General features: G+C 39.4%; 1 protein-coding gene and 1 long non-coding RNA gene across 6 annotated transcripts in view; one reads left to right on the top strand and one right to left on the bottom strand.

Annotated features, from left to right (window-relative positions):
• On the bottom strand, window positions 1-24,062 carry LOC122357470. Of its 5 annotated transcripts, XR_006252484.1 has the most exons (9): window positions 23,924-24,062; window positions 19,428-19,635; window positions 13,937-14,156; window positions 12,545-13,470; window positions 10,707-10,825; window positions 9,481-10,086; window positions 2,835-2,887; window positions 1,343-1,522; window positions 1-1,253 (listed from the first exon to the last, which is right to left on the bottom strand). It is a non-coding gene; the product is annotated as an uncharacterized LOC122357470 (long non-coding RNA). The 5 variants fall into 5 exon arrangements; XR_006252485.1 differs by lacking the exons at window positions 1-1,253; window positions 1,343-1,522; window positions 2,835-2,887 and having other exon boundaries at window positions 8,190-10,086; window positions 13,937-13,989; window positions 14,067-14,156; XR_006252483.1 differs by lacking the exons at window positions 1-1,253; window positions 1,343-1,522; window positions 2,835-2,887 and having other exon boundaries at window positions 8,190-9,585; window positions 9,949-10,086.
• apln (apelin) overlaps window positions 11,222-25,784 on the top strand; it is a 17,502-nt gene continuing 2,939 nt past the window's right edge. The window contains exons 1-2 of the mRNA XM_043256880.1: window positions 11,222-11,601; window positions 23,941-24,112. Of these exons, the coding sequence (XP_043112815.1) occupies window positions 11,535-11,601; window positions 23,941-24,112 (239 nt within the window). The 5' untranslated portion in view covers window positions 11,222-11,534. The remainder of the gene's footprint in view (window positions 11,602-23,940; window positions 24,113-25,784) is intronic.

The following is a 25,784-nucleotide window of genomic DNA, read 5'->3' on the forward strand; positions in this document are numbered from 1 at the left end:
GAATGGTCCTGAATGTATGATTTTTTTAATGAATCAGGAACAAAGAGCACAGCCAGTGTCTTACTGACTCCCAATAAATGACTCTTACGAACTGGTTCTTTTTAGTGAGTCAAACATACAGCAGAACCAGTGTTACTGAACTCCTGCATTAATGCCTGTCACGAATGGATTCTTTTAAATGAATCAAAACCATACAGCATAACCAGAGTTGTACTCATTACAAAATGATTAACTCCTATGAACTGTTTCTTTTCAGTAAATTAAACAAATACAACTTACAGCTACTACTTACAGACACTTACTTATGTCACTAATTGCTTGTTTGTCAGACAATATGCAGCTAAAAATGCACATTATGAGTTATTTCAGTAGTATTTTCAAAAAATATCGGAATCTGAAAATTAGTTATTGTTATATTGTATATTTAAAGATAATGATTAAATTATATTTATGACACTTTAAAAAAAACAGCAATAAAAAGATTACAATATCTGGAATTGTTAAGAAGATTCTGAACTTCAACAGTTAAATTCTTTGATTCTGTATGTGCCATGTTACATACATTAAAACACTGTAATTAGGCATATTTCAGTCCAAAGAACTAGTCGAACAAACAGTAGAGCCCTTTCCACCAGGTCTCTCCAGCTTTGCTTTTGTTCTGTTAAAAACCTGTCAAGCAGTCTTCAGTTTTAAATGACTGAAAAAAAAAAGATTCACAGTTCAAAAGGTCTTTTTCCTTTAAAAGCATTCTTGACGTATATATATGTTGTAATCCTAAAGGTTTTCAGATCCTGGGTAAGGTTAATGCACACATTTACAGTGGAGCAAAACAGATCTTTTCAGACCTTGAATATGCCTGACCTTAAAATGGAAGCATGATACATATTCTGTATGACATCCAGACCGCTCTGAATCACATGTAGATGTGATTTGTGTGCAGCAAGGGTGCACCTGGAACGGCATACTGGGACTGTGACCGGCGAACAGAGAGCGTGTGATAAATGACTCCATGATCGTGCACATTTAACAACCTCCTGAATCAGGTAAAATCAAAACCCCATGAGTGGAAGCAGGTTTGTAATTCAGCAAGCTTCTAGAAACATCAACATGTTGAGCCTGGGTTAGAGAGCGGGGGCATGATTATGTCTCAATTGGGCCCGTGTGAAAATTGTATTCCATTATTGCAGCTGTCAGAATATTGCACTTCAGAATTTATCATATTCCGGGTTCTGTACAATATCTTTCACTCGAAACTGGGAACAAAAAAAAACAACAACAACAGAATTTAGCCTTAAAAACACACCGTATCTTACTCGTGTGGTCTGTGTGACGCAGTCCTCACTCTATAATCAACGCCTGGAAGGAAGCAGATGACATGATTGCCTGTTGAGGAGCTGATGTTACTAATTAAAACAGGAAAAGTGATGACTCCTCTCATTCTCATTGAGTTATCATGCTCGCTGTTGGCTTTGGCCTTGACGTAGCCCCTCGCTTCTTCCTCCTGATAAGTGCGAGAAAGAGGCTTTGGGAGAAAAAAGGAAGGAAGGACAGACACTATCACCTCGGCCGTTATAGTTTTAGCTCATGATGCAATTTTGAATATAAAAAAACATCAAAAACACTTTGAATTGGAACAACAAAAATAACTATACAGATTATTTAGAGTTTTTTAAATGGCTAATATCATCCTAAACCTGTATGACTTACTGTCCTCTGTGGACCACAACAGCATTGGACTCCACTGACATTTTTCAAAATAACTAGAAAGTAGGTATTTTTGCCTCTATAAATGAAAATCTGCTTCAGGAATAAGTTTTCTCTTCCCAGAGCAGCAGGGATGACTTTACAGGCCAAATGCATATCACTCTTCAGCTGTTTAAGAGTTTCCCCGTGGTCTACATAATCTTTAATGAATCAGAGTGTATTTACACAAAAAGGTCAGAGATATTCCTCTAAGCACTCCAGAGCTCCAGAGCTGGATCGGGAGGCTTGACATTAATCCTGAGGGTAATGTGGGCCTTCCTGTGGCTAATGAAATCTGAAGCCTGAAAATGGTCGCACCTAATGACACTCCCTGACAGTTTTTGAATTAAACAGCCATGGCTGCTGGGATCAATCTAAATAGCACACAGATGGCCAACACTATTTTTCTCTTCTTTTCTACCCCTAAGCACTTGCATATGGGATCTAATTTGCTATCTCAGGAACACTGCTCTCAAAAAAGCTAATCTTTTTTTTTTGCTGTTTGTTTTGCTTGGGTTCTAAGTATTTTTTGCTAAAAGAAAGAAAGAGCCACAGATTTACAAACGATTACTGATCAAAATGACAGGGGTAGTTCACCCAAAAATGAACACGCTGCTATTATGTAATCATCCTAATGTTGACTGTGGATTTTTTGTCCATTTATTGGACATTAATCAGCTCCATTCTTGTTTGTCTCTTAACTTTCTTTAAAATATCTTATTTTAAAGTTCTGCAGAAACAAACTGTGAGTAAACGATAAGAAAATGCTATTTTTTTAAGCAGATTATCACTGCAAGCTACCATTTATATATTGCATCACATCATTAAGAATAAGAATTTACTCATTTCTTTAATTGCACTGAAAATAAATGGTAGTTTTTGTATAATTATTTGCAAAAAATAAATAAATGGGAGACTCTGCAATGTGTGCATACCCACACACACATACATCATTTCCTTCGTGTAGTCATAATAAAGCATCATGCATCTTACTTTGTCAAAATATTTCATAAACAACCTTTCACAACTGCATCCAGTCTGACAAAAATATACATTTGAGGCGTTACAACACAGAACAGATTTGAACTTACTTGTGATGGTGTTGATGGACCCCTTTTTCTTTTAAATATTTTGTCACGCTGCTCTGCACGATGGAGAAAAAACATCAAACATAATATAACACCCATTTGCTAAATACAGCAAGCAAAATAAACCTTGAGAAAGGAAAAGGGAGGACTCAGCCTCAAGATACACAATAAAAAAACTAAATAAAAATTAATTTACTGTGTGAAATTATATGCAGGTTTATTTACCCTGTTATGTGAGTATAGTATATGAGGTGCAAATTATGTGCTTGATAAATGGATTTAATTTCATATCACAAAGTAGTGTATTCTCTCTCAAATAATTCAGTTTACCTACTGTTAACTCATGGGACTGGGAGAAGTGTCTTGTCAGAATATTTCATATACTTGTGCCATCTCTAATCAAAATCAAATGACAGTTTCCAAGTCCATCTAAAACAAACAAGACATTCTTATCTTTTTTTTGACAGCCCAATAAAGGTTACCTAAAACAATCATCAAGAAGCTCTTGCTTCAATAATAGCTTTTCACTAGATGTTGTAAATGACTTCAAGGATAAGACCCAAAAGCATCACTAACACCAATCAGTAAAGTTGAGTAATGAGTCCTGGCTCATATTCAGTGGTCCTATTCATCCCTAGGGTGTACAGTTGGGGTTCAGGTCTGGACTTTGAAATCCAGTGGCCTTGCATTGTAATGCTGTATTAACAAAAGGTACTCAGCATTAAAATGTTAATGGAGTTTTCATTGTTCAGTGCTTGATTTGAGGCAACTTGCATTGCTTAAAGTTGCTAAACGTTTACTTTTACTTAAGCTCAAGCTGCTGTTTTGGAAGTTTGGAAGATCTCCTGCACCTAACGACACAGTAAAATTTCTCAGACAGACAGCTCCACTTTTATGCTCTGAGCGTCTTTTACCTCCCACATTAAAAAGCTGTTTCAGCCACTCTCTAATCGCTGAGATCTAAGAAGCTTTACATGACATATTTGGCACTCACAGTCAGGCCAAGATGATGATACGCTGTTAGTACCTCCCGTTGGCTCAGACTTTTTTGGCAGCTCTTAATGTGATGATCAGAGTTGGGAATGTGCTCCCATTTTTGAGCCACTCAGCATTTACCACTGTCCTGCACTTGATAGGGCACAGCATGCTCTGTAATGTCATGCTTTGCTCTCTTCTGGGTCAGGTCTGGCTGTCAGTGGGGTTGGTGTCCAGGCACACAGAGCCTCGGGAAAGCCTAAGGACACAATCAATCACCCAGAACCGATTCATTCAGAGCACATCCATCACTGAAATTTCTGTTCATGTGCACAAAACTTCTATAGCAGGTTGGAAGAGTTAGAAAAAGTTGATTGATCCGGACTAAACCAAACATTGAAGTTCATTTGAAGGCAATGAGTGGACAAACTGTGCATTACAATCAAGTGGGCTGATGGCAGAGTGCCTCTTCTGCAATATTCTGAATCAGAGAAGCACATGTCATCTTGGCCCGGGCAGAATGAGGCATAGCTCTTATGTCTGTATTCCCGACGCAGAACAATTAGTGGACACTATGAGCACCAACTGATCATATTCAAACACAGGCACACACACATACACATTATATAGGAAATATTAAGATATTTAGCTGAGTCACACCCTTGCAAATAAGTGTACATGTGTATGCGATTAATCTAAGAAATGTTAGGCGTTCCATTACATCATTACTAACAATCACAGTAGAACGTGGGTGTGGGGATCTGAATTCATAATTTGGGTCATAAAATATGCATCTCTGACCCAAACTATGAATTCAGGATCCCACACTTCATGAACTAGAAAGACTATGCTAAACTCAAATCTAAAGGTCAACTTCACATCTAAACTAAGCTTCCCAATTGAAGTTGTTCATTAACGTCCCTGACTTATTATACACACTTCATTAGTGAATGTTGTGCTGTAGGAAATCTATAATCATAATCTTCCATTTTCTTTTATTAAAATGTAACATTCTTCACATCTGAAATCAGTTATTTTCTGCTATAAACGTGGGTTATTTATACTAATAACAATACATTACAATATTAACAAATATGTATCTATATACTGTACACACACTTCTGCATACAGTATGCATACAGCTTCTCAATCCAATCCATCACATTTTGAAGGTTAAATGCATGTGAAGAGTCAATTTATGGTATTTTTAAAATGAGTGAAATCATAAAATTGTTAAGTTCAGCTGCAGATCCTTTGAGAGTCTGTGGTAAAACAGCTGTGAAAAAGTACTGAAGATAGAAAATCACAGATAACAGATAAGAAAAAGTGTCTGAGCAGCTAAATTACCACATGAGACAGATGAAAGATTTCTCAGTACTATTTTGAAATGCTGGTCAGCAGCTTACATTGTGTGCTGACTAGTGTGAAATTGAAAAATCTGCACAATGTGAAGCAAACCATTTCAGTCTCAGCCTTTAACTCACAGGTATCAGTCAAAATACTAAAAAAAGAGAGAGATGAATGTTTGGGATTCAGCAAGAACGCAACCTGAGCATGACGAAGAATGCATAAAAGTTTGGTGGAAATAGCAAACAAACAACATCCCATATACGCACAAAAACGCATGTCAATAGACATAAGAAGTGTTTTATACATATTCCTCCAGATTTGTGCTATGTGGACTATACTGATTCCCCCACTGAAGGTCTAGTTGCTACGTAACAGAGAAGGGTCAGTGGCACTGTGAAGGGTGAATGGATTCCTCCAGAACAGTCCATTTATCAAGTGCTGCCAACATGCCAAACACACAAAGGACAACACATCCACCGCTAGATCCTGTTCCTTTCACCGTTTCTTTCTAGCCCCCCTTTCCTTCTTTTATTTTAACCTTTATCTTTGTCTCTAAATCTTAAAAAAAGTTCACAAATACAAATGAGATGTCAAATGTTAGCTTAACGCAGGAACGGGACACCAGAGATATGATAATATGAAAACGTTTTGTCACATAAAAACCACCACAAGGTTTCTTGAATGACCTCGCTAATAAGAACACTGTAAAATAGGAAAAAGATTTCATATGTTCTCCATCGCAAAAAACAAAACCGCTGCTAATGAGTCCCTGATCATGTTGAAAAATGACCTGAACTTGCACTCCCCCCCTTACAGGTGGGAGCCGAGGCACGGCCCACAGGAACGATTTATGATATGGATTCTCCGGCCTCTGAGCTGGTCATTAAGTAGTACGGGTCATTAGCCTTTTTTTGCCCATTTTAGCTGATAACAATGCACAGCTGCACCTCGAGAACTATTGCTTTTGAATTTATGCGCGACACAAAATAAATTGTATTTACGGCTCTAAGGCAACGCTATACGGCGAAGTGTGAATTGTTATGTTATTCTTCACAGACAGAGCAAAGAGAATTCATAACAGGGAAGGTGTCAGCCCATCAAAGACGAATTTCACAGAGATAAGAAACAAAGACCGGGTTCAAAACACTGCCACTCCACCATAGCTTTTATGGAGGCTTCTTATTTCCTATTCACTCGAAGCCAAAAGCAGGAATCCATTGCATTTCCACACCTCACATTCATCCCTTCAGTTCTGAAACCAGAAAATAACAGACTGAGCTTCTGACAATGACTTTGAGAGCAGTGAGTGAAACAGCAATCTATCAGCGCGGCCATGACGAATGTAGGGTAAAAACTCGCTGCTGCTTTTACAGCAGATGACCCCGTAACTGCACTTGATACATCCGTTTCTTTATTGACTCCTCTCCTTGTCTTTTGTTCACCTTGGCCTGATTGCATCAGAGCAAATAATGACCTCTTCATGAAAATGACTGCAATTTTCCTGCAAAAGTCCCTGGTGCTGGCAGACTGCCGCGGCAATACACAGAGGAGAGAACGGCAGACGTTTAACTGATGCTAATGATGAAATTAAGAACGAAGACCACTAATGAGGACAGAAAAAAGACTGGAATACGAAAAATTTTAACACTTTGTTTTGCATTATTAGCACATTCCTTTGTTGTTTCATGATTTCTGTGCAACAGTTGAGGTGTTTCATGTCCACTGATTGCAACCTCAAATTTTCGGACACGTTCCAGACTAAACATTAAGTGTGCGACACCTGGAATATCGGTTATCGCACATTAATGGGATCTAAGGTTAGCCTGGCAGCGGAAACTGTAAACAAGAGAAATTTTGCGAGAAAGGATAGCGTGGTCATTTGTAGATCACTCACAAAGATGAAGATCATTAGAGATGATGGAGGAGCGAGCATTGTCCGACTTCAAAGTCCTGTTCAGGAACACTTAAGTCCCGTGTGCCGCTACCGCTCTTCCTGAAAGCAGTCTCTTATCTCTCAACTTACATCAGTTCCACAGACTCTGATCCACAGCCAGCCTGACACTCTACTTTCTAACTTCGAATACTTATAACCAGCATCTATTCAAACCAAGCCGGCCGTTTCTAAACTGCGTGCGACAGTGTGAAGTGATCGCAATTCTGATAAGAATATCATCAGGGAGGAAAAGGGAACACGCTCTGCTATGGCTTTCTCTACGACCTCTTCAATTTGTTTTGACTTTTCATCTTACTGCTACAATAAATGAACTCTGGATCTGGATGAAGAGCATATCTCTTCTTTTAGATCAGTTTTTTTTTACACGACAGAGACAGGAGAGAAAGCAGAGAGGAAAAAACACTGCTAAAGGAAGGAAGGATCTGGAAAGCGGTGCATATAGAAAAACAACAGCACCATTAGAAGTCCAAAGAACCATGAGAAAAGTTGGCAAGTATCTCCTGCGCAAACAAAAGTCCACTAAGCACACGGCTATAAAGGATCCCAGTGATGTATTCATCAGAGCCTTTGAGACACAGACAGCCGGGTGACTTCAAAATCAGCGCTTGCATTATCTGGCACCTGTGAAACTATCCCAGAGATGCACATCTCTGATTAGATGCTGGCTGTACAGTCAAAGCTGTTGTGAGTTTGTTTTTTTAAGGTTTCTGGAGTAAACCTATGACAAAGAGTATGTGGGCTTCAGACTGTATAAAGACACCTCTGTTTAAAAATAAGACAGCTCATTGATTATGCACAATAAATGAAACATGCCTTTCACTGCAACATGGACTGTCTGTACAAAATCAATCAAATAAAAAAAAAAATACGTAGATCTGAACTGTTCTATGAATATAATAGAGCAGATCAACATACTGATTGTGCAAAGGTAAAAATAAGATGAAAAATAATAAATTACTAGTAAAAAAACAAAAAAAACAACAACAAAAAAAAATGGTTAAATACAATGCTTTATTAAGTGAAAAATAAAACAAAACAAAATTAAAATTAAATTTGTACCATTAAAATGCATAGTACAAACCAACAATTCAACTCAGTGTCCATGCAAAGTAAAAATAAAATAATAAAAACAAAATAAAATAAAAAACTTATTCACATTGCAACTCAATTTCCATGTAAATGTAAACAACAAATCAAAATGAACAAAACCTAAAAAGCTGATACGTGCTATTTAAATGTAATTGTACAGATCAGCACACTATTTGACTCAAAAATTTAAAAAAATATATATTGACCTCTACTATTTAAATACAACTGTACAACTGACACAACGCAACTCAATATACATGCAAAGGTGAAAAATTGATTTTTGGATCTCTTGCAGTGACTATGAAGTGAAAAGCATTTGAAACCTGGTCTATAGAAATGACAGTGACCCTAAACTGTCATCCCATGTTAGCCATGTTAGCGTGCTCTCACTGATGGGCCGGATAACCTGGATTATGGAGACAGCTGCTGCTGAGTCACGCAACAGTGAAGCTAGTGTTCACTGGAGATAATTGGCTGGTCCAGGGTAAATAATGAGCTAGAAATTAACAACTGTCTGCATAGCCAGAAATCCTCTGCAATACATTTTCTTTGAACGCAACTCACGGATTCAGGAAAAAAACAAAAAAACAAACAAATTGCACATTAGTAAAGAAATTACTGGGGAAAAACTCCTTATCTACAGTACAAGAATGGCAGAAACTGCATGGTTTGTTTATATTAAATAGCCATGGCTGGGTAGACAAGATTATGGGATGGAAATTTAATCCACTGACCTGATGTTTGATATGGGGAATGTGTGTATATTTCAGTGTTTCACTAATTAGATTTACTGCCAACACTAGCTAAACATTGCAGAACATTAACGAGTTATTGGCTTTTCAAAGTTTATTAAGTCTATTATTATGACTGTTTTAAACTAGCAGATCCCTTAACAACATTAACAAACATCCGCCCGCATTTATTCAGGTACTGCGTTTGATGCCTGGACTAAATACAGATACAATTAAGAGGCGGATAACAAACAGGAAGAACATTAATCAAGAATGCAGGCGGATCATAAGGTAAACATTTCATGTCATAAGTTGCCGTTTATAGCTTTGGATAAAAAAAACACCTGTTGATTTTTCCGTATTGATAGATATCACTAAACTTGAGTGGGAGTCAGCTTTGTTTTCTATGACCCAGACTGAATTCAGTTTAACTGGGAGGATAGACATTCTTCACTATGAATAAATTGTAAAATCAGGAAGGGTTTCAGATGATGAACGGCATTGGCACGTGGAAGCGGTAGCTGACTGGCAGCGTGCATGGTATTCCTACCCTCAAAGAGCTTCCTGTAAACATCCAAGTACTTCCTGTGAGGTCAGATATGCCAGGTGCATCATGAATACGTCTAATAACAGCAACAAGGAAAAATTGGCAGCTCTGAATTTAAAAAGAAACAGCATACGAAAGTTGCTTAAAATGTCACAACACACAAAGAGGATTAAAAGTAATTTGGTGCATAATTTGGTGGACTTTACAACCACATTTAAGTCATGAATGCTCTCATATGTCTTTCTTCAGCATTACAACATGCCATTCATATTTTACATTTTGTAAATTTATGTTTGCCTTGTGTTCAATTTTACATTAATCCTCTCATTAAAATGCCTAAATCGACTAAGGTATGTTTGAGCAGATACCAGCCATACATAAAACCTGGACAGTGTTCTTCTACAAATTATCTCCTGGCTAAATTTAGTTCACTAGAGGATAAGCACCTTCAGACTTTGCATTGGACAGTACCTCATGAGAGGATTACTTCACAAATAACGAAGTCTTCAAGTGGAAGGGGCTCACGTTGTTAGGTCTGAAGAGGGTGTTACTGACATGCTTGCCTGGGGCGGATGACCACAGAAAACAATTCCACAAGGAGCCAAGGTCCTACAAATGAGAATTACAAACAGCAAAATTCAGGTTGCCTTGAGAAGTCACTTCATCTGAATAAGCACCAGTGGAATTAAGACTACAGCATTTTCATTCTAATGGAAATAAAAAGATCATTTAATAGCGGTACTAATTGTTTAATCAAAATATTTTTAACACAAAGTATTTTGAATCATTATATTTAGAAAGACACACATTAGTGCATTACGAACATTGAGTTAGTAATGAGAGGATATTTTTGTAACGAAGCCATATGGCAGGCATCTTGATTAAATCAATTCTGACAACATTGCAGCACATAATACATTTGTCCGTCCTCAACTGCCCCAGTCTCTTAGTCTCTAGCTACATTTGTATTTAATTCTCTTAGTGACTGGATTATGGGAATGTCCATCTGGGCGTTGAAAATGAAGAGGGTGGGCCATAAACAGTTTAAATTGTGGTAGATTAATGGCACCAGAGTTTGTAAATACAAATACAAATGAAAACAAATGTTTCAAGCAAAAAAAAATAAAACACAACTAACGTTTACAATACACATTAACTCTACATGCATGTAATTCACAGAAAATATAAGAAATGTTTTAGCGCTTTTTCGGCTTTTTCATATCACTCACCATTCAATATGAGAAATGCAACCCTTCCTGTTTATTGGATGACAGAAAATTCGTGCAGTACCCAGTGTACCTCTGCTCAGATTTTCATCAGGCCTTTTGTTCTTGCAGAGAATGGAAATCTATACACAGAGCAAAACAAATGACTCAGAATCAGCAAATCAAAGAAAACACTGAAAGAACTGATAAGTTTTTTTTTTCTATAACACACAAACCGGACAGAAAATGTGCCACCCAGTTTATGGAAGTTCAATTCGTCAGCATGTACATAACGAGGTGTTTAAGAGAAGAAAACCATCTTTTCTTAATGTGATGTTGTTTCTTGACATGCACCACCTAAACAATTCTGAGAAGGGTGTCTGTTGGGCTAATATCAGAAAGTGCCCTCTCTCTCTTTCTCTCAGTGGGAGGGTTAATGGTGAGGGTGGAGGTGGGGGGAAGCCCCCGTTTCCGTGACCCCCAGAGTCAGGCATACATAAGCAACAAGAGGGACTTGGGCTCCTTATCCAAGGCAAACCGACTCTCTTCACACTCATTCCACCGGACTTCCAATTCACAAAAGAGAAACACGCACATCACGGCAGGAGAACTCTGACAGAAACCTGCCCTCAATCTCAGCGGCGCTGTCACACGCTTGCACACAGATATACAAACACATTCACAGCCACACACACACACACAGACACACGCGCACACTGAAGAGCAAACAGTCTCTCTCTCTCTTTCTCTCTCGCTCTCGCTCACCCACTCTCCTCTCCCTCCCATCCACACACGCACACCACTACAGTATATCAGCTAGCGACTGGCAGGGAAACGGAGGGGAGAGCAGAAATGAATGTGAAGATCTTGACGCTGGTGATTGTGCTGGTGGTTTCTCTGCTGTGTTCAGCCAGTGCTGGTAAGTCGGGAGCGTGACGGCTGTTGCCCGGATCCTCCCCGTGTTTATCTTTTTCTTCTGCTGTTAGCCTTGGGGCTTGGGAACGGGAATGGGCAGCTGTAGTTGATCAGTTACCCAGCATGGTTAGCCTTCTGGGGCTGGGGAGAGGAAGGAAACGGCACCTGGCTGCGCGCTGTACTGCACTGCAGAGGTTTGGCTTGTTATTGTGCCCGATTAATGAAGTTAATTGTGCCATTGGTGAATTACTTGCCGACTTTACCGTGACATATGCAGGAAAATAACAGCGACGATTAGGATGCTGATGATTCTTCCTGGTGTCATGTAACGCTTGGCTTTCTAGGATTATGTACTCCTGGATGTCATAAATGTTAGGTGTATATCTATACGCTATTGTGGTGCATGTAATGAGGTGTTAAAAACAGCAGATGGTTGTATAATTTGCATTCCGATATTATCTCTTTAAAGGTGTATTTGATTCTTTTCTTTCGGGCTGTGCCACATCATGGATGAATTCTCAGGGCTGAAGCTACATAGATAAGAAGAGTTCTTACGATTTATTCCAAAAACAATCTGCTATTGTACTGTTATGTAATTCATGCTCAAACGCCAAGGTTTTTTTTCCATCTGCCTCTACAATAAAACCTATTATGAAGGATGTCACACAAGTCTCAAAGCTCTGACAGAGAGCTCGAGTCAGGTGACCGGTGGCCACCCTGCAGATGTGATGCAGGTAACAGGCTCGTGTTAAAAAACAACTGTGGCCCTTGGGTAAACGCTCGCATCTCTCTAAAGTCCCACTGCTGGGAAGCATGTGTGTTTGAAGGGTGCTGGCTAGCGGCTACTCTGCGCATCAAACGGCCCCTTACGCCCTGCATTTCCACACACGTTTGTTACGGAGACGCTGCTATTTTGGTCTCTGCATGACTAAATGGGAAGCAATTACCTTGCATTACGGTGAGTGTCGTTTTTCACTCTCCCTGCATGTGTGTGGAAGGACGGGATCAGGCTCAGTAGCTAACGTCTGATCCGGGTCAGACTGCCTGCTTGTCGTTATTAGTAGTATTATCTCCATCGTGAGATGGAGGTGAGGGAGCCGCAGGGAGCCGGAGCTGCGCGCTGTCGCGGGAAGGTGTTGGAAGCGGCTCGGTGTGTAGGCAGCGGGTGTGAAGCCTTTCATCTTCAGACAAACGCTTTTCCAGGACACTGGGAGTTTGTTGGAAATTGGCATCCGTACGTTGGGGCTGATCTATGCACCGCTTTTTCTCAGGTTGAAAGAGGGTGGGGACGGGGAGGAGAAGTCATGGTGCAACAGGCGACAGTGGCTTCGCTACCGCATGCATTGAGTGTCACCCAGCAGAACGGCTGCGGCCCTGCTAATCTCGTCTGCGCATACCTCAATCTGCTCGCCTTGTAATGGGCTTCCCCTCAAGAATGGCCGAATCTCGAGCGCATTGAGCAGTTCATAATTCACCCTGAAAGCAATCTGTCTTCCACTCTCAAGTCTGGTATGTAAACACTTCATATTGTGGAAACACTCAGAGTTGTCAGTCCGAGTCCGGTATCGACGCATCATCTTTCAAAGTCACGGAAGCACGGGATGAATCCTTTCAAAAATACAGTCTGGGGAGCAAACACGCACGCACATGCACGCACAGAGGTCTGGAGATGGTGTCATTTCAGATACTTGGTTTGTCTTCTTCGTCCAGGTGAGGGCTGAAGATCTGAAGATCAGATCTCTGAGCTTTATCTCAGCTTTTTGGAAAAGAGCGATTTCATGCAAGCTGTCAACAACGCTATTTTTCACTATTAAACTTAGAGATCTTGCGCAGGCTTGTCGCTCGTCGTCTGTCCTGGGTTGGCATGAGACCCCTGCAAAACAAATATAGGTCTCATTAGGAAATCTTCAGCCACACAATGTTTTTTTTAGGAGAAGAAAAGAGTGGAAAGAGCAGGATATTTTGTGAAATAACACCAGTGGCCCTGTGCTAACAGCATGCAGGAAGCATTAAATCATAATTCCATGCGTCCACCTAATGTGAAGAAGGTGTTTGCGGTTATGCACTTGATTATAGGGGCCGTGGAGAGTACACAAACATTCAAACTTTTCCAGATGTCCAGTGATAACATGATAATTGTATCCGAACAGCATGAAGGAGATGAGCGCTACAGAAAGGTCATTACAGGATTATGGAGAATCATTCAGCGGTGCTTTGAGGCATGATAGGGTTTTGGCTGAGTTCCTCTCTTTCACAAGCAAGCACACACACACACATACGTGCAAATACTCACACACACATACAGAGGGTCAGTGACTCAGATCTATTTTATGACTAACCTGGATATCCTCTATGGTTTCACGCTAAGGACTGCAGCGTAATTTGTCAGAGACTGTAACACAGAAGGATGTGCAAATAAACTGCGAACATGAATTTAATGTGATGTAATGTGGATATACTCATCCTCACGTCCTTCCAAACTCGCATGACTTTTTTCAGCTTCTAACTACAAATGGAAAATGTTGGATGTTCATGTTGCTTTTTTGATGCGTGATCAAACTACAAAAACAAACACAAGGCACCGTTAATTTATAATAACAGTAACAGTAAAATCATAAAAACAATAATGACTTTTCTGCTGCATTTCAAGTGTTCTGAAGCCTAGTTCAGGACTAAATCTGTAATTTGAATATGTTCATATATGTCTTAAACAAGTTGTGGTGCAGGAGAAGATTACAAGTGAATATTACTTTTATTAAATTTAATTTGATTTGGCACCAAATCAATACTGCATAAACATACCTCCAAATTAAATGTTAATGTTTCATGTAAGACAGAAAATCTGAAAAGTTTGGAACTGAAGACAGGAAGGTGGCATGAAGTTGATCAATTCTCTGAACAATTATTAATTTATATTAAATGTTCGCAGTTACATAGCTTTTTTTGAATACATGATCCCCTTTCAAACAGATCAAGCAAAGTGTCATTTGCACTCTCTGCCAACTTGTTGCACCCTTTTATAAATACTTCAGAATTATCTGCCCGGAGCTGTGGAAGTGGTTATTTTTTCTGGCTTTTTCTGACACGGCTTGGCAGAGCAGAACAAATAAAACAGTGCCCTTTATAAAAACGCTCTATTTTAACTCATGTGGTAAAGACGTGGGGTAACCTTTGAGAAAAGCTCCCCAGTGGCATTGGACGTAGATGTCTTGACATGTGTCATTTCTATAGGCCAGCATAACGAAATTCAGAGCGCTCTGAATAAATCAGATCACATCCACCATCAGACTTTTAAACAGATGCAGAGGAGAAATCCTGTAGGGTGCTGATGGAGGAGAAAGAGAATAAAAAGGGATTGTACAGCCTTCTGATGTGGCGAGGAACACTGCCACTAAAATATTAAAAGGTCTTTAAAACTTCACAGCTGGTGGTCTTCCTGAGTTTGCAGGTGGACAAATGCGGGGAATATAAAGGGCCTGGTGCCAAAATTGCTTCAAATGGATGCTTGCTAACTGCTCTCTCTCAGAAACACACTTCTGCATCTGGTTTAGCTACATGCCGCCTGCACCCACAAGCAAGCTGATGAACCATTAGCCCCTTCCACTAAACATATCCCCTCAACACCCCCAAAATCTCTCTCTTACCCCAACTTTTTAATTAAAGCCAGATACACCAAACGTCTCGCTGTGTCCACAGGGGAAGCAGTATTAACCTGATTTATGGCTCCCTTTTCAAATATTAACCGTTACATTTATTGTGGTTGCTAATCAGATATGATCTGAGTGGACATTTATATGAACAGCGAGTCAAAATGCTGTATAAATATTTCAGGTCGGCAAATAAATGTGCTTTAATTATTTTCATGCTCAATTTGAAGAGCGAGCAATGAAAAACACAATTGCAGCACACAGGCCTGGTTTTGTTCGTATTTAACCGCAGAAAAATAGCGCATTGTTGTTTTTACTTCTATCATGAGCTTTCCCAGATTATTTCAGAAGTATATCACATCAAACCATTAGCTTGATTTAAGGCTTCTGCTGCTGCACTAAATCTGTTCAGAAACACAAAGCTGGGTTTTGATTGCTCTGAGCGGTACGGATGTGAGAATCTGACTGGACTGTTTATGAGAAGTGTTTGAGAGTTTTTGGAACACTTTACTGATGCCCCCACTGGGACTACCCATAATTCCAAGCCTTGAGGTACAAGATATCTGTGTTATGCCTTGAATTTTATTGCTCTAAATATTATTCTGCCAATACAATCCAGAGCCCCAATGTGTTCTCTGATCTCTTGAATACAGGAAAATGCATATTAAATGTAACACCTCTGTACGTTTTTTGCTTATAAAGCAATAATTATGAACTAATCCGATATGTATTCTTAACATCTGAATGTCATCCTCATGACACTGCATATCTGATACAGTAAGAAATTAGTTTTTAAAATGTACAGGAGAAACAATTCAAAGCTGAAAGATATTAGGTGTCAAAGCATGCTTTATCATTTCCTGTCTTTCAGTATAGAACGAATGAGGTATATGCAATATAGCTGATATCATATCCCATAGGAAACCAAACATGCTATTACATTGAACGAATAAGTCTTGTTTGTTAAACTAGCATGGAGAAATTGGAACCGGATTTTGTAAATACATATACAATTCAGACAGAGAGTTTACTCAAAGATTGTGAAGCTTTACATTTAATCTTATTCGGGTTAAACACTGTGGTTGATATACCAACATACATAAACAAAAAAGGTAAATGAACTGTCAGTAATTAAAAACGGCCTGTAACTTGACCCACAAAGTTACTGTGAGAACCAGGGCAAATTTTCTAAAACAAAAACACTTCATCACGCAAACACAAGCAGCCATTCACATCTGAGCTGTTAATCACGCACCATCAGTCAGTTCTCGTCCACATGACACATATGTATCTTTTCATTACTGATTGTTTGGTGTGATCTCAGATGGAAATATCCCAGCATGCATCGGTTGACACTCCTTTCAGTACCTCGGCACTGGGCCCGAAGCAGGAGAATTGAAGCTACATCGTCACACATCCACTTTAAAGACAGTAAGCATGCGGGCTCACAGCTGACAGCACAATAGTAAGGGGTGGATGTGGTTCATTACCGATTAGAGAGCCCTTAGAAATAGACCGCCGGAGAATCCCGTCGCTAAAGAGCTAGCATTTTCTTGACGATTACCAACATGCTGAGTTTGAGCCCATCACTGCTGACGAGAATATTTGGGTCTCGATCACGGCCGAGGCAAATCCTCTTTGAGACGGCATGCTGTTTTTCCCTGGAAGCCAATTCAGAAGAAATCGCACTTAAGATGCTTTGCATGATCGGCTCTCTTGATTTTCTTGTACTTAAAGGTCCAACCTGCAGTAACCTCTACCCAGTGATTCACCCCTACCAGTCTGAAGAGCTGGTGCGAAAGCTTGAGCAAGTCTTAATCAGCCTTCTCCCCTTTTTTTCATCTTTTCTCTTTCTCTCAACACATCATTAGCAGTCAAGGCAGCAGCCGTAGCGCTTTGAACCTGCAGCTCTCTGATCATTCGGAACCGGGCCATTTCTAACCACATTATTATAGCTTAGCGCTAATTTGGGTCATGTGTAGTTTGCTTGCAAGGCTGCACACCATCTGAGAGTGTCAGAAACGATCATAGAGTGGCGCGGTGACAAGAAGCTACAGCCACTTTTATCAGAGCGCCGCTCTTATTTTCAGTAACGGAGCTCAACGTGGAGGTGTGGGAAAGTCTGTGAACTTTTCATTGCGATTTGGTTTCTCTGCGGAGTTGCAGAACACAATGCACGCCTTCATTTCCTCCTGCGAGCCGCGTGCTATCACAGCAGCACAATGCTGAATATCAAACAGCCCCCGTTGCGATGGAGTACAATGCAAATGACGACTGATCTGATGGACAGGGAAAGGGTTAAGAAATCTTACTGTCTACCTCACCCTAATAACGGACCTATGCTGAAAATCGTAAACTGGGAAACCTGATCCATTCCTGCTAACAATGTCATTCTCTTGCTCCTCAGTGAGTGCCTTTCACAGCGGCTGCCATGGAAACGTGGTTTGAGAGCACGTTAGAGATTGGTACCAGTTTATGCCAAGGCCCTGTGCTACTGGTAGGCATGCGATAAGCAGCGCAGCGACTCCAGGCTTCAAAAGGCCAGGCTGCTGATTTCAGACGCCGCTCTGGGAGTCCTACTGGCTTCCTTAACTTCCATTTCCATATCAGAAGTAGTATATTTAAGGACATAATAGCACACTGTTAGGAAATTTTGTGTAACAGGGTCTTATTTATGAGCTAGGCAAGTGATTCATACTGGGGTTTCATGCTAATTAACGTGTCTCATTCTAGGCATAATGCTCATGATCAAGTGTGACTAGCTAAAGGATAGTCTTAGCGGGCATCAAATTGGCATGCCTGCGTGTGTGGCAAAGAAAAAAGCTGCTAAGTGTGGAGCTCTCTCTCTCTTGTTTCATTGAATGAATGTCCTCTGAGACACTGGGGATCACGCCTCTGACGTCACACACCGTCAGCTATGGTTACACCCCCATGGGACTCCACGCCTCTTCTCGCACATATGCAAGGCAAAACAAAGCATCGACAGTCACGCACATGCACATTCATTCACAAAATTCTTTTGGGAATTATTTGGCCTGAATGGAAATTATTAGAATGCAGTGTTTACTCACACAGCACAAAAGCCACACCTTTTCGTGCGCAATTTCAGACATAGATGAAAAGGATTCATGTGTAAATTGACATGCATATCAGAAATCAGCTCATTATTAAAACAAGGCAACAAATTGTTTTTAAATGAAACTTAAAAAGATATAGAATACAAATGGGCTAACAAACAAACAAATTTTAGGATTTATAGACACAGTTATCTAACGTTTACACATATATTTTGTATGTTTGGACATTCTAAAACATAAAAATATGTACCTACCTAGCTAAACACCTTTACAAATCCCTTTGATTTGTATAAATGTACTACTATAAATATATTTACATAACAATTTACATACACTACCATTTAAAAGTTTGGGGTCAGTAGGAATTTATTTTCTTTTAACGATACTTTTATTCAGCAAGGATGCAGCAAATTAGTAAAATAGTTAGAAAATACTTTTACATTGTTACAAAAAAATTATATTTCAAATAAATGCAATGCTGAACTTTTATTCATCAAAGAATCCTGAAAAAATGGTAAGCTATACAACTGAATATACTAATTGCTAACTATATCAAAATAGAAAACTGTTGTTTTATTGCAAAATTTTAGCCTTTTTCTGTAATTTTGAATAAACAAATGAAGTCTTGGTTGGTATAAGTGACTTTAACATTAAAATAAATCTTACCAGCCCCCAAGGTTTTTGAATGGTAATGCAGATATTTTTGACTTGACTAATAATAAATACATATAATACTCACATTCTATTTTTCGATTTGTAAAAATGTGAACATCTCTGTAGTTGCTCTTTCATAAAATGCATCCTAGCAATTGTAAATAATACATTTTACTTTCTATGCAAACATACAAAACTGCATGTGTGCCAGAACCACGTTATAAATATAACAGCTAGCAGTTCAAACATCACCCTTAACATTAACTGCTGTAAGTTCAATCAAAGTCTTTTAAAGGCCTGTTAACTTTCTACTTCTGAATTACAGTATGAACAGGATCCTCTGTTCAGACATGCACAGACTCTCACACTAAAGCCTCACACAAAACCTCATTAGCTTCAGACTGCTATTAAAAACAAAAGATAAGAAAAACCTCCATAACACTTTGTGTCACCTTTGACTTATGATGTGGCTGTGTTGCTGGTATCCATTATGCATGTTTGCGGAGACGCCCTTACAAGAGCTGTTATGACTGCAGTCTCACGCTGTGGAGAGAGTGAAGCTGGATGTCTGACAGACAAATAGGCACGATCCTCTCATCATAGCCACCGCTGCATTCGTGTCTCCACAATAAATAGATGGGGTGCATCAAGGAGAATATTCTGTAAACAATGACAAATAAATCAATATTCCTGTATAATGTTGCACAAACAAACTAACCAAGCGAGACGGTTTTGATTCGCATAGACGAAGCAATTATAATACACATTGATTGGCCGTTGCATTCGGATGATTGAAGATGGGTGGGCAAATGTATAAGCAGAGATAATGCATGTAGTACAACCAGCCATAAATAAGGGTTGCCCTCTCCTCACCTGGTTCTGCTTTGCATGTAAGTAGATCTAATCTCTCACTTCCTGGAGGAGTGAGTAAAAGATTAGATCCATCTGGTGCCCCAAGCTTAAAGGTCTTCCGACTAGCCTAAACTTTGTATCTATTGGAAGTCACGGTTCTTTATTTGTCGTGTTGTGTGTTTGTACAGGGAGTGTATTGTAAATTTAGGCCAGTCCGAGACATTCGGTAAACCATTCATCAGATTGTGCTCGGCCCTTTATAAACGTTGCCTACCCTGGGCCTCTCTCTCCCTGTCAGGAAAGTGCTGGGTGATGGATAACTCTCTCGGCTAAGAGGCAGCCCTGGGATTTACAGGGACACACTATCAGACACAAGGTGTCCAGCGGAGGCTAGGCACGGCGAGGCAGTCGTGTTAAAAAGTCAACATAATGGATAGCACCTAAGGAGTGTGGTACTAGTGGATGAGATAGCCAAGATCTGGCTATTTATCATTAGCCCGAGCCAAATTGTCATGCCACAATCTCTGTGGTCAGAATTTCATTGTTGCCAGAATTCTCACTTTATTAATCTTTAATTGGCTAAATGACTCCCAAAGTCAAGTTTAAATAGATAGTACACCTAAAATGACAAAACCAAAATGAATCAACATAGGTTGATTAAAAACGTATCTATAAAAAAAAAACAAAACATACATTTTTACAAAAATTGTGATTGCATGGGCAGATTATTAACAACCTATTTTTGGGCAGGTCTTGCAAAAATGTATGTTTTAACCTTGAAACACTTTTATCAGGCTGATTGTTAAGCTAATATATTTTGTCAATGACATAATATAATGAGCTCAACACACAGGACAATGTCTTTTATGAAAAGTAAACTTGTTCAGTAGCTCTCCTAGTAAAGTGCAAACTGTGAGAGGGTACAGGATCTACAAAACACGAGCTGCAATAAGACTGGCAGAAGTATGCTAAAATGACATGGTTGTTGCAGCAAATGTTTTTTTGTGTCATGTTTGATTTTGTTATTGGTTAAGTTTAGCGTAGGTGGTACTTTATACGATGTACAATATATATACAATGTAGAAAGCAGTTTTAGCACCACTTTTTTGAACATTTCACTTTCAAACATGCAAGCAGGAACATGATCATATTTTTAGAAATGTTGCCAGGGTTTACACTTACCTCTATGACTTTCCTTAGTGCAACAGAAAATAATATATTTTGAAAAACAGTTTTTATCTATACATTGAAACTCAAAACAATACAGGACCCCACTGTCTTTCATTGTATGCACAAATAATTAAAAAAATAAACACCAGTCACCTGTGTTCCACAGTAAAAAGAAAGTCATACAGGTAAGAAACAAGATTTAGTTTACTTCTTTATGTAACTTCTTTACTCACCATTGTGGTGAGTAAAGAAGTAACATTTTTGGATGAACTATCCTTTGGATGAACTATCCTTTTAAGGGTTCAAAGTCTTCAAACAAGACTCTTGGTATCGTGAGAAACATCTATTGGGATATTACTTCCTGACTTGCTTGTCATTAGATGGCGAACCTGGAAGAAATTATGTCGGTGAGAAGGAGGCCCACTATCAGCATCATCAGATCTAATGCAATAAGGAGGCTAGAGCGTTTTCATCCCTGAGTGGGTCTGGTAAACAAGCAGCAAGTTAGGGGAAGATCCCATCAGCATATGCCATCTATTATAATATATCCACGGTTATTGCTCTTGTCACTTTGTATTCGCCACAGTGTGGAAAGATACAGCCCGCAGAGTAACAAGGAGCTACGCAAATTGAGAAGAAGCCAACAGTCGTAAAACAGACAATGGAGTGATTCTGTGCGCTTAAAATAGACCTCCTTTTTCATCAGTCCAACGCATGTCTTGAGTTAATTCATAAACGCTGTTCTCATCACTACCAGAGATTATTTTTAGCAGCCTTTTTCTTGTTTGTGGCCTAGGATGACAGTTTTCTGAGAGATTTGCTCCCCTCAAAGCTAAGCGGGCAGCAAATGCTGCCTGTCAGATGGTGATGGCAGGAAACAACATAACTGTGTCATTACGGAGAGGTTCATGACAGACGCTGATAGAAGAGCTGCAGTGATGTGCTGTGTTCAGCTCAGCCAGGTGTAATTACAGCCTCTTCTGCCTGCCTGGCCAAAAAACATTGTCTTTTGGCCCCCTCGGAGACATTTCAAGACTATTCCTCACGCTAAGTGAACAATATGCTGGGTTGAGTGATTATGGTACTGGAAAAGCAAAAAAGACTTCTCAAAGCTGATCCTGAGTATTTTAAAGGGGAAATGTCTGATCACATGGAGCCTTTTTGCATGTTAAACCCTTACAGACTTGAATGCAGACAGAGTGTGCAAACTTGCTTCATTCATTTCTGGAGAAATAACAGGAGGATAATGCTCGGATTAGCCGGCCTGGTGGAAAGATGGGTTTTAGCGTGGTTTCCTTCTTTCATGAGACGCTGAAATATGCAATGAAGTTTTTCTGTGGGGCAAATGAATTAGCCCACTGTTCGGCAAATTAGTCTGCTGTGAACGTGTAATGTGTCAGCTAAAGGCGATTAGCTTGTAAATGTAATTTGAGCTGTCAGGAATTTAAAAATATAGCTTGCAGATATTTAACTTATAAGCAGACTTATAGGCAACGTGTTTAGCCTCACGTCCTACAGTCACTACACATTCTGTACAATTTCAAGGCTGTATTATTAGCAACTCAAATCATATGGTGTTAGCTGCTTGTTGCAAATTAAAAACAGATTGTCATGAAGAGAAGAAAAGAAAATTGCACTTATTTGTACAACCAGATATCTAAAAGATGTTATATTACGCATATTGTCACAGTCATTTTTTGTTTAATTCACAACAATTGCTTGTGTAATAATATTTTCCAACAAAAAAGCTGTTCCATGTAGACTTCTTAATATAGGTTGTCTGTCACTCCCCACGGAGATGTTAGGAATGTCTTGACCCAATGAGAGTAATCTCATTCAAGTTCTTGCTGGGAAAAGGTTAATGGGATTCTCTGTTTACTCTGTAGGATAGGCATTTGTTGAGCTCTCACTGAAAGATTCCTTTTTTACAACATTTCTGGCGGCATTTTTTTTTGTCATGCCTTGGAGTTAAAGAAAAACATAGATAAAAAGGTTAAGATAGAAAGACGTACACGTAAAAGAAAGATGAATTTGGAAGAACCGTATGAATAATCTACATGCGCTTCAGTGAAGAGAGGATAGCATGGTATGCGTATAGTAAGGAATGAAGGATTGGAAAGCAGTGGACCTGAAACGGAAAACATAACTGATGATTGACTAAGCACGTTTACCCATTCATCCCCTTCTGAAATGTAGGAAACGACAAGTCTAATTGATTCGAGCTTCTGTCATTATGGAAGACTGGGAACTTTCTGATGGAAAGACATCCAATCCCTACGATGCATTCAAACAAAACACTCTCAGAAAGCCAATTCAAGACTTGAATGGGAGATCAGTGACATCAGATAGTGCTGCGCAGATCAAGGTCTCCCCAAAACCTCCCAGAATGTTTGCTCTCTCCGGAGGACTTTGTTTGATTTTTCTAAAGAGGTGAGAGGTTAGGGACGCACTGATGTGGATCAAGCTGTGGATATGAGAAGGGCTTAAAGGATCTACTCGCACTTATTGAGAGATGACTGGAAACATCTGAGCACACTCACAACTGAGCAGTGTAGTGTGCACAGACAAAATGCGTGCCCAGGACAAGTATCTCCCCAGTGTTTTTGAGACAGGCACTTCTCACATGATGTGGGAAGTTCAAAGATTTGCATGTAAACAGTGTGTGTGACTGTGCTGAGGGACGTTCTGTAAATTTTTGGTTGTTTTTTGCTGCAATAATTAATTTTACTGATGTTTTGGTAGGTGAAATGCTAAGTGATATCTTATCTCAAATTAAAATTCACAAAAAATGATTTATGTTAAAATATCGACGGCTCAGCCAATGATGTGATTTTGGGGGCGGGTTTGTTTGGAAATTACACACTTTAATCAAAGACATGTTTTTATCTTTATGAATATTTTATGTTAGGTTTTATAATTCACATACCCTCTTTCTGTCGACAGGTCCAATGGCCTCCACCGAGCATAGCAAAGAGCTGGAGGAGGTGGGCAGCATGAGGACTCCTTTGCGGCAGAATTCCGCTCGAGCCGGCCGGAGCCAAAGACCTTCTGGCTGGAGGAGGAGACGCCCTCGACCCCGCCTCTCCCATAAGGGGCGATGCCATTTTAGAGCAAGGTCAGTTTGACATTACCAACGCTTGAATAGCCTGAAAGCAAAAAGAACAGCCAAACAGAATATGAGTAACTAATACAAGGGATAAAAAACAATAATCTAATAAAATTTTCATTTATAAATGGACCTGGATAGGCCTTAAGGGAAGCAGCACCTGTCTCAATTTCTAAAGTTTCGTTAAGTGCATACTGAGAAAGGCTGGGAATTCTGGAGAATAACATGTGGAAAGGGAGACGGTGATTGACAGAAACCTGCTTGCTCATTCACTTCTTTCATGAATTATAGATTACTACTGGCACAGAAAAACTGCATGTCTTTATGAGATTACCGAACTTTAGACTGCTGGCTTTTTGTGATCCCAATCTCATCCAGCAGGTCTACAAAACCCATACAGAGCGGAATATAATACATTGTCAATGTTGTATAATATCCGAATCAACATGATTCCGCTATACTAATAATGCCAATTAAATTACCTATCCAAAGATAATACTCTGAATCTCAGTTGAACCGCTTCAGCTTATATTTCACATAAAATGGATATTTAACTTAATGTCTAGATAAACAATTCCTAAGGCAAGCACTTTAGTCTTCTTGTCTAATAAAAGTGTTTTTCTTTCTACAAACATTGTCTCCATGAAATTTCCAGTGATGTAGCACCAAAGCCTTTTTTCAATATGGACTCTATTAAGGAAACATTCAAGTTACAATGTCAATAAATAAAAGAGAACTGTATCTGACAGATCCTATCAGCACATTTACATTACTTACAGTCTTTGCACTAAAATGCTGACACACAGTTTTGTGGTTTAGAAACAAGAAATCTGTGGATGGCAGAGAGATAGGGACTCATTCGCAGCTTTTCTGCACATTAAAATGTCTGAACAGGGTACAATGTCCCTACAGGAAGCCACAACACAAGTCTCACCATAAATTAACCTCATAAGACCAGAATCTATCGAGAAGGACAAGTCAGCTCTTTATGGCATAGTTAATCATGAGACATGAGGGCAATAAAAAGTGAGAAATCCTAAACCCTCAAATCCACCACAGTTTTACAGTCTATAGCGAATTACATTTTTCCCTCTTGGCAAACAATTCCTATTCATATACAGAACTCCATCAACTGAATGAGAAAACACCATATTAGCATCCACACAAGTAGACACGAAGAGTAAGGTCTATACATGCACTCCCATTCTACCCAATAAAACGCACAGATCCTTTGAGTAAGTCGGGCAGTCAATGCTTGTTTTGATCCCCAGCATACTGGCAGCACAATGAGGGGAGCTGCAGGAAGTTGTGTAGCTCCATTAAATGGAACGGCTCAGTAACTCACAATGTAGAATCCACAAACAGCACTTCAACCCCAAACAAGACGAAGATTTCTCTTTCATTCGGCTCCTTCTTCAGCTCCCTTCATGCCGTACGAGGGTTCAAAGTTCACGTCTTTTAGCGCATTCACCCACATTCCTTTAAGCCCAGTCTGTTAAACCAGTCCATTTGAAGCGACTAATGTGCCAATCAAGCCTGTGGTACCAAACCCAAAATGTTTTCTCCAAATCCACTCACAGTTCATTACTTCCAAAATGTGATACATTTACATATAAATGTATATTAATTTCCTTGACGGGCATTTTATCTCTAAAGAGAAAATGCTGTGATTATTACTGTA

This window comes from Puntigrus tetrazona, chromosome 14 (genome assembly GCF_018831695.1).
Source record: "Puntigrus tetrazona isolate hp1 chromosome 14, ASM1883169v1, whole genome shotgun sequence".
In the NCBI taxonomy this organism is placed as follows: Eukaryota; Metazoa; Chordata; class Actinopteri; order Cypriniformes; family Cyprinidae; genus Puntigrus; species Puntigrus tetrazona.